Source organism: Amia ocellicauda, chromosome 15 (assembly GCF_036373705.1).
Source record: "Amia ocellicauda isolate fAmiCal2 chromosome 15, fAmiCal2.hap1, whole genome shotgun sequence".
Classification (NCBI taxonomy): Eukaryota; Metazoa; Chordata; class Actinopteri; order Amiiformes; family Amiidae; genus Amia; species Amia ocellicauda.
The window spans coordinates 15,014,793-15,024,537 of NC_089864.1; the positions used below are offsets into that span (position 1 = coordinate 15,014,793).

The 9,745-nt window shown below is 41.0% G+C and overlaps 1 protein-coding gene across 3 annotated transcripts in view; it reads left to right on the forward strand.

Moving 5' to 3' along the window:
- The window catches only part of rab3ip (RAB3A interacting protein (rabin3)), a 31,391-nt gene extending 22,762 nt beyond the window's left edge, over positions 1 to 8,629 (forward strand). For 2 of the 3 annotated variants that reach the window (XM_066723640.1, XM_066723642.1), the window contains 8 exons: positions 366 to 443; positions 1,819 to 2,022; positions 2,796 to 2,924; positions 5,335 to 5,447; positions 6,455 to 6,478; positions 7,069 to 7,168; positions 7,401 to 7,470; positions 7,892 to 8,629. In XM_066723640.1, the coding sequence (XP_066579737.1) occupies positions 366 to 443; positions 1,819 to 2,022; positions 2,796 to 2,924; positions 5,335 to 5,447; positions 6,455 to 6,478; positions 7,069 to 7,168; positions 7,401 to 7,470; positions 7,892 to 7,974 (801 nt within the window). In that variant the 3' untranslated portion in view covers positions 7,975 to 8,629. The remainder of the gene's footprint in view (positions 1 to 365; positions 444 to 1,818; positions 2,023 to 2,795; positions 2,925 to 5,334; positions 5,448 to 6,454; positions 6,479 to 7,068; positions 7,169 to 7,400; positions 7,471 to 7,891) is intronic. The other variant, XM_066723641.1, reaches the window with a different exon arrangement.
- The last annotated feature ends 1,116 nt before the right edge of the window (positions 8,630 to 9,745 follow it).

Genomic DNA, 9,745 nt, shown 5'->3' on the forward strand with positions numbered 1-9,745 from the left:
GATTGGAGTCAGTTACGATCTACGACACCAAAGAGTTTGAGCCATGCATAGACAACCTGCAGTACATCCACAGTGTAAGTTGTGCTAAATCAATTCACTAGCTCTATGCCATTTAAGACTTTAGTTATCCTGTAATCAAATCTGTTTGGCTTTTTCTTCCTAGCTTAACATTTTTTCCCCTCTTCTTTCTTTTTTTCCTTTTATACCTATGTGTTAAAGGCACTAACATGCTTTTTGGGGGCGCGCTTTCAGAAAAGCTTGGCTTGTTTGAGATGTTAGCGTTGGTGTAGAGTTGGGTTGGTGAAGGCTGTGAATAGGGAAGAGCAGCCAGGCAGCGTTGGCCTTAACTGTGTGCTGCTCCGCAGGAAGCCCACAAGATGGTGAGAGAAGCCAACATGAAGCAGTCCGCGGCTGAGAAACAGCTGAAGGAGGCCCACGGGAAGGTGAGTGCTCTCCTAATGGGTTTGACTGCGGCTAATGGAATAAGTGACCCTGGATAAGGCCTTAACAAGCCATTTGAACGGCACACAGTAGGTGCTGTAGTGATGGGTAATGGATCATTTCTGCACTTGAGCACTTGTTGAAGAAGATGAAAACATGTTCACATGCCTACATTTGACATGAGGCTTAAACATTGTATAATTTAAAACCTATAAAGGGAACAGTATCCAAAAATGTATGGTTTTATTCATCTTTACATGTTGCTATAGTTAATAAGTAAGATGTATACCATTCTTCAGATAGATTCTTCAGATCATATAGCAACTTTTAAAGATGAAAAACCTGCCAACTAATGACGGCTGTCCAGCTCTGGCATTTGTGTTCCTTCAGGGTTTCAGGATGGCTTGTGTCATAATTTGATGATGACACTTGCTTGCACTGGTTTGTAACTATAGTCTAGTGCACAGTAATACATGTTACATTGTGTGTTTGTAAGGTAAATAATAACTTTCTTATTCCATAAACAATCTGCACAAAGTAATTGGTTTTATTTTTTGACGAGGCTCATTTAAAATAAATGCCGTCCCTACACTCCAGCCTGAGGTAGCTGTGGACATGGCAACGCTGCGTCTTGTCTTTGGAAACTATAATTACTGTCAAGAAGTAAGACGGTGAAACTCTTACACTCCATTGACTTGATAATAATGGCTGGTGTTTCTACAGTCCTTTCATAGTTTCTCCGCTGTCAAGGAAGTTATGACAGGACACATCCTGAAACACTGAAAGAGCATACATCAGAGTCTGACATCCACCACTATATGTTAAGTTTTAAATTTGAATTTAAAGTTAAAGTTGCTTATATGATCTGAAAGAGTGGTATTCATCTTACTTATACACTGTAGCAACACATAAAGATGCATAAGACCATTTTTGGTTACCATGCAGGCAACCCTTTGAGATTTGTATTTACATAATTGTTTCTAGGGAAGACTGAGACCAGACTTAAGGGATATTGCTAAAATTAAATAAACTAATTAACATAAACCAGTGCGAAAAGATATTAACATTTATTTTCCTCCCTTTTCACAAAACTTTATTATTGATTATATAGTGTTCTGCAGATTGTATGTTTGGAGTAGTACATTAGTACATCAGCCGTGTATTGATCTTCGTACAGAGAAAATGGTCTTATACGAAAAAAAAAAAATAGTTGTGTTTTTGCACTGCCATCTTGCATGAGACGATTTCAAATCCCAGTGCTTACACCCCTTACGCGATGGTTAGAATAGTGTGAAATCCAACATGCGCCATCCAACATCCTCTCTAAGAGCAAAACACACATCTTGTTGTTTGTTGATTTTGTCCTTGTGTTTCCAGATTGATGTTTTGCAGGCGGAGGTGGCCGCCCTGAAGACCCTGGTGCTGTCCACCTCACCAACCTCCCCCTGTAAAGAGCTGCCTTCTGGCCCCAAGGTCCCCTTCAAAAAGGGCCACGCCCGCAACAAAAGCACCAGCAGCGCCATGGTGGGCAGCCACCAGGAGTTCAGCGTGACGCAGCCCATCGTCAGGGACTGCAAAGAGGTACCCCTCACCCTGCCCGCGGTCCTGACCCTCTCTTAGAAACGCTTGGTGTCCTACATTGGCTGCAGGGAATGCGAGATAAACCACCTATTTTAAATTATGATTTTAAAAGAAGTAAAATGAAGAGCATAATTTATAAACGATCAGTGGATTTTTATGAGGTGCTGTTCCCAGGCTGAGAGAGGAAATTGCTGTGATTTGTGGATTTTGATAATGGAATTCCTTTTTTTTTTCGTTTTTACAATTATCACCTCTGAATTGTACTGTAATTTATTTTACGAGTACTGAATGTCCTGTCTTGTTTAGATGGTAGGTGTGATTCTGTACTGCTGCAGGCTGCTCAAAATCACATCGTATATTATCAAAACTAAGCACTTTAACCACTGCGACATTGTCCTTGACACCGAAAGGAGCGTTTTGGAAACATTTTCGACTTAAAAGAAGAACTTGATAATGAAAAATACCCCGACATTGTTTTGTGTGTTTTGTTTTATGGTTTTCCTGTCATGTATTGTGTTGTCTGTTATGAATGGCTTCTTGGCATATTACAGTACCTGCCAATCACGCCAGATGAAATGGTGTAAAGCAAGAAGGCCATGTTGGGTTAAAGGCACTATGTTCAGATGAATTCATATCTAATGCGGTCCACCAAGTTACACGCAATCCACGTTTATCCGAACACAAGATAAACTTCCCGTAATGCCTAATTTAAGGTGGTGATGTATATTGTGGTATTCTGTATTTCTCGCCAACCGGCTGTGCTTTTCACCCAGGTGGACTCTCTGCTTTTCAGCGAGTTCAGGTTGTGGCGGGAAGAGCCCACCCTGGAGAGGAGTTGCTCCTTCTTAGAGCGGATCTACAAAGAAGACATCTACCCCTGCTTGACCTTCTCCAAAAGCGAGGTAAGGCCTCCCCATCCACGCCCGTGCCTGTAGACCATACACAGTATCTTGTGTCTGAGCTGACGTCTCCTTAAACAGAATATTGTAGTTTCTTCATCTCTCTGGCTGGATGGTTTAAACTGTTACAATTTTAAGGTACCCAACTACAAGCTAATGTGTATTATGTTGGCAGCCCAAACTGCAGTATATGCGTACCTTTGTGTGTGTGGTATCTGAATGGGGGAAGAAAACCAGCCATGTCGAAGTGAATTATGCCAGGATGTAGAAGAGGAACATGACTGCAACTGGCAGTGTTTGTAAGGTGTTAATCATTAATGTCCCTTCAACTCGCCTGTGCCGCACAGTAACGCACTTGTGAGGCAAGTTGTTCGTCGTCTTCGGTAACAAGGCGGCTCCTTGGGTAAACAAGCTCAGCGTTGCACATCATCCTTCCTGGAAGTGACGTTGTCTCTGACCTCGAAGAACTCTGCTGGAGATTAAGATTTTGAGTATGGCACTAGAGAAGTGTGTCTGAACACTGTGAATGTCATGGAAATTGTGATAATAAACAGCCCCCAAACGTTAATTATACATTTGAGGGGGCGTGTGTGAACCAAGGGACATTTGGGTGTTTTTTTGTATTTTGGGGGTGACAAATGCAACTGAAGATAAAAAAAACATACAAATGAGTCGTCTTGCATAGTTTAATTACTGTATGTCTGGCAAATATAATATTTTTTCATCAAAAGAAACGCATACTCCACTTAATATATGTGTTACAAGACGTTATGAGTCATCTAATCTCCAGCTGTTTCTGAACAATAGTCAGCATTTTGAACCTTTTATAATTATATACTACTACTTCAATCCTACAAACTCTTAACTACTAATTAGTGGCTTCTAGTGGCTGGTTGGTGTTTCTCCAAAGAGCCCGACTCCTGAAATGTGTTTCTTAAAGGTCTGAGCTAATGCTTAACTAACATTTTTGTCACCAAAAAGCTTCTATACTTAAGTGTATATTTTAATATTTGATGACTGTATCACATTTATTATTTAAATGTAGAGCATCAGGTTACTGGTATCTCATCATTATTTCAACAAGACCCAGACGTTATTCTCAAAATGAAATTGCATGGATTCGGAGCATAGATCATTTGAAGACCATTCTAGTGGCCATCTAGTAGACCACAATTGGAACCGATGAGGCCCACTGATGTGTTCAGGAAAGCTTAAAAACAAAACAAAAAAAACAGTGTGTTAATTGAATCCAGCTGTAGCTGTTCTGAAATAGTTAATTATTACACCCCCTCACTTTCTGTCAGTGTTCTGCAATTTTCTTCTCTCTTCTCCTCTCCTTTGGGGATGCGATTCCTCCCTGTGAGTCAGGTTGTGCTTCCCCCGGTGCTGGCAGAAACAACACTGTGGTTTTTCATGGGATCGCAGTGCCAGATGGTCATACATTCACCATGTATATTTCCTCATAATCTGCATGGTAGGCTTTTGTTTACAGGAAAGGCGATGAATGTGCTAAACCACACCTGGTCGACCCTGATCAGATAGGATCTTTCTTATAGCTGCCTCAGATTTGAGATCGACGGGAGCGCGCGGTGGAGCTCAATGCCTGTTATTCATTCCACAGACACAGTGACTTCTCAGAGGAATGCAGTGCGTTTAGTGTTCTAATGGTTCATTGCCAGTAATCCTGTATACACACAGTGAGCCTTAAAGCGTCAGTAATGTCCAATGTTTCCATATATGTTTGGTATTTCCTATTTTAAAATAAAGCTTAGTCTTAACAAAAGCTGACGTTTACTGGGGATTCTAACTCTAACCCCAGACCAGAATGTAACCCCAATTTCATACTGTAATTACATTTTATTGCAATATAGTTAATTACTCACAATGATGCTCTCTAAGCAAGCTAATTCTGAATTTTACATATGCATATTGCCTTCCCAAATTAAAGGCAAGCTTTAGATAATTTGGGGATTAAAAAAAAAGGTCAGTGTGCTGCACAGAATTCGATGTTAGATAGGTGTGACTTCATCCTTAATGGCTGGGAAATCCTTCCTCTGCTCCCTTGTGGTAGAATGCAGGTAGTGCAATATTGTAATTGCATAATTGATGATATTTCATATGATTTGGTTCTCTGAATTTCATCTTTACCTAAAGAATATAATAAATAATAGTGATTAAAATAGTGATATTTTAATATAAAACTTAAAATAATACTTAGCACAATTATTTTTATCTTTGAACATTCCTACAGGTGGCTTGTTCCAGACCAGGGACCTGAAAGCATTTGTGCTCATCTCAGGATTTAACATCTCTGTCTTTGATGTAAAAGGATAGGACAGTCAATCAATCAATCATGGCATGAATAACAGCCATGACAAAGCGAACTCTGACTCTTCTGTTGTTGTGTTGGCAGCTGGCGTCGGCCATCCTGGAGGCGGTGGAGAAGAACACTCTGAGTGTGGAGCCGGTGGGCTTCCAGCCCCTGCCTGTGGTCAAGGCCTCTGCCGTGGAGTGCGGGGGACCCAAGTGAGTCGACAACAGCCGCGACTCACTTGTGTAACGGCTAACCAGGACCTGGCGCCCCTGAGCACCGTGCTGGACAGCCACTTACACACACATTGGAGCAGCACTGTCCCAGCACTGTGTTTGAGGCCTCATTGGTGGCGTGCAGTAGTGCTTCAGTGGAGGGGATGTGAAAATGCTCACCTCTATCTGTACATGTGCACATGTGTTTTGGGTCAGTCGTTATATTGTGTTATTGCTGTGAAAAACATGACTATATCTGGAGGAAGCTCGTTTGTAGTAAAGCATCAATGTAATACTATAATATTCATCTCCAGAAAGCGTATATTTGTGAGTCGGAATTACTTTTTAATTTAAAACAGTCTCGGCTTAAGTTTGTGGCTAATGAGAGAAACCTCCGGAATGTTCCCTGTGAATAATGGCCACTCTAGAATGTTCCTGAGGGGAAACCTCAAGCACCACACATCAACATTTCATAGACATATAAACGCATACATACACGAATTGTAGCAAAAAAACCTGTTAATCGATTTATTTTAGCTTTTTATCTGGCTCGCTTAATTTGCTGCTTGGCTTTACCTGTAAATTGTGCATGGTCTCCTCAGTATTCTCCCAAAATGTTAACGGATGCACTGGGAAAATGCTAGTTTTAAATAGCACTGCCCCCCCTGCCATATAGAGGGAATGTCCACTTGCACACTGCTTTCTAACTACTGTGGTCGTGATCCTAGTTAGCATATTGGATATCAGGAAGAAAAAAAAACAAAAAAAAAAACACAAAACAACAGGTAATGATTAGTCTGTATGTATTGGCTGTCCTTGGTGTTCTGCTGAGAACTGATATCCAGTATTCTAACTCCAGCCGTCCTTTGTGTTTGTGCACTTAGCCATTCTTTCGTTTTTTTTCACTTTCATTCTCTCGTTCCAGCTTCCATAAGTGTTTGGTTGGCTGCTTTTTCATCATTTCTCCATTTTTCTTTTCTTTCTGTTGTCTTGCCCTGGTGCTATAGTGGCCGGAGGTCTGAGATTGTGACGTAAGTGGCTTAATCTCTCTAACTTTTCTACCATCTTGCTTGCTTTGTAAACTCTCTGGTGTGCATCTTACTCACACGTGTAGCAGTGTTGCAGGGGGTAATTAAAGTGACTGGTATTTGTTTTTTGTTTTTATCCTAACGCATAGAATAGGCTTGTGACTAATGAGTGTGCTTTCTCCTTTTCAATGTTTTATTCTCACTGTTTTTCCAGTACACACAATCTTTTCAGATGGATCATTTAGGAAGCTCTTATTGTGTAGGAATAAGTTTGTCCTGTTTTTGATTAACCGTATGATGCTTCGTGTGCTGACATGTTTATTGCTCAGCCCAGCTGCACCACCATGCAAGAACAAAATAATCCGTATAAAATATCCTCAGAAACTATTGGTGTACTGTTAATAGAGATAAAGCTTTAAAGAAGATTGGTCTTAAAAAAAAAAAATACCGATCAGCTCAGCTTTCCTTAGCATGAAACGTCATGAACTGGCACAAAAGAAACTGAACATTTTCAATCAAATACTCAATTTTAGATGCCTTCACCTCTGCCTGCAGGATCCTCTAAATGTTAGTTTCTGTGTCTTTGCCTGCAGGAAGTGTGCACTCAGCGGTCAGGCCAAAACCTGCAAGCACAGAATCAAGTTTGGCGACTCGAGCAACTACTACTATGTCTCTCCCTTCTGTCGGTACAGGGTAAGTTGGAGGAACCAGCCGGTGGAAATGGCCTTAAAATAGATCATTTGATTTCTCTTGGACCTGTGATCTGATCAGGTTTCATAAGTCTCTCCAGGCTCCACTGGGAGGATCACTGGGAAGTGATGAATGTGTGGGTCCAATTTAAAAATAAATACGTTGTATCTGTTTTGCCGTGCATTCTATGACAAATAGTGGCAATACTTATCCGTCTTCTGTTCCTCTTCAACAGATCACCTCTGTCTGCAACTTCTTCACCTACATTCGCTACATTCATCAAGGACTGGTCAAGCAACAGGATGGTAAGGGTGCAGCAGTACAGACCTGGGGGAACGACTTGAACACCGGGCCGGGGGAATGAAGCTTTTCTTCAAGTGTGTTCGATTGTGTCTGTGTGGGTGGGAGTTTAGGCTTTTGTTATTTTTGATTGAAAAACAGAGAAGGCCTTCTCGCCAGCAGTAACTCAAGGCTGCAGAATTTTGAGTTTCTGGCGTCATTTGAGGCACCTAAGAACACAGTTAAACTCTCACCACTGTTATTTGGAGGCAGATGTAATTTAATCTCCAGGGGAAAAGGTGTGGAAGTGTCATATTAAGACCATCGCTGGCCAGCCTGACCCTGAGACTCTGCCAATGGCTGATGTCCTTTCTTGTGTTATTAACAGTGTGTTTTGGATGCACCCATTATACGTAACACACTGTCTTCTGATTTGTTCTTTTCCAGCTGAACAAATGTTTTGGGAAGTAATGCAGCTCCGCAAAGAGATGTCTTTTGCAAAACTGGGATATTATAAAGACGAGCTGTGACTGGGAGGGACGTGTGTTTTGATTTTCTGCCCCTTGCGAGGACCCCTGTAAATAACGGGAGAGCTCTGCGGTTCGCCCTAATGAAGACGGGGCCGGCCCAGACGTTTCGCCCCGACCACTCACCCCCTTTCCCATTTGTCTCGGTTTCCACTTCCAAGTACTGTCTTCTGCTCGATGCGGTCAACTTGTGCAACCTGAATAAACTGTGTTGGGCACTTTGTGGTACCCTTTAAACTCTACTGTATGTTTTCATATGTATTTAAAAAGGAAATTTAAGAAGCTGCTGAAGTGGATATTCATTGAATTCTGCGTTAAAGATGCTGAATGAGTTTTATTTTTAAAGTTTGGTCCTGTTTGTGTGTTTATGAAGAAACTACAACTGAAACAAGTGAAGCTATATTGAATTGCCTAGGATTCATTCAGTAACTACCAGACGACTCCAGCATAAACGGCTCTTAGTTCTTTATACAAGGTGTAGTCAACAGTCAGTGGCAGCATAGTTATGTGTGTGTGTGAATGTGTGTACTGTATGTCAGTAAGTATTATCAGTGTTTTTGATTTTATATTGTTTTCTGCACTGGAATCACAAAAAGCTTTCCTTACTTTAATTTAGTGCCTTTCTGGAACATACTAAATAAAATTGTATACCTCTGAATGACGTGTCCATGCTGATGTGTATAAAAGCTACTAGTTTATTCGTTCACATTCAATGCAAATGATACATTCTAGAAACCGGGCAATGTAAAGTAATGTCACCTGCTCATGGTAGGAATGCAACCATAGCTGGTGTTGGGAGCCAAATCTCGTCCTTGCTTTATAAGATGCTCGTCTTACATGGACTATATTTTGGGATCTTAAAGTAAAAATATCTCTGAATCGGAGTTCTGCTGCTGGGTGCGATTGGAGGACAGCAATTTACAAGGGAAAATAGCTTTCCAGACTTGATGGAGTGGGTCACGGTGACTTCCTTCACAAATATGCTGAGCGCTCTGAATGGAGCCGTTATTAATGTGCTTTCGGCATGTGCTGGCAGGCCTTTTTTGCCTCAGACGAGTTCCTTCAGACTTCTGCTTCCTAATGCCTGTTGCACTTATTTGACCTGAACAATGATGGGCTGTTTGAAGACAGGCTGCTACACTGGGGCTTCTGACCGAGCCCAGACGAGATGTGTTGCATTGCTGACCTGTATCTGGCTTAACCCGAAGCAAGTAGATGAGATCCCATGCTTCTACTGTCTTTGCTTTTCATACTATAGTTTGTATAATGCCTTACTGTACATTATGTACTATATACTCCTATATACCAGTCTTTTTATCAGGGCATAGCACTGTCAGCATCATCCATTAAGAGCTGTGATAGAATGATTTCATAAAGCAAACATGCTTACATCATTATTGTGTGCAAATCATGAATGCAAACCTGCTGTAGGGACAATAGTTAACAAGTTTGCAGAGTTTTATCATGAGTTTATTTCCAGTGAGAAATGTTTTGTCTGCATCTGTGTAAATATATATTTAAAAATGTCAGCAGCAAACCGTTATTTTTACAACAACAAGAAGGACCCTCTATTTAAATCTAGGTGCCATTTTGTTTTGGTTTAAAATGTGAATTAATTCCAAGGTGTATTAAGGACAGTACTTGTACGCTGTAAAAATCTATTTTGTAATCCTTTGCACAGCCCTTCTCATCGAGTAACAGAGACTCCCAGTACAGAGAGTCATTTTGAAATTCTTAGATAAGTGATTAAAACCATTTGCTCTGCAGCAGGTTC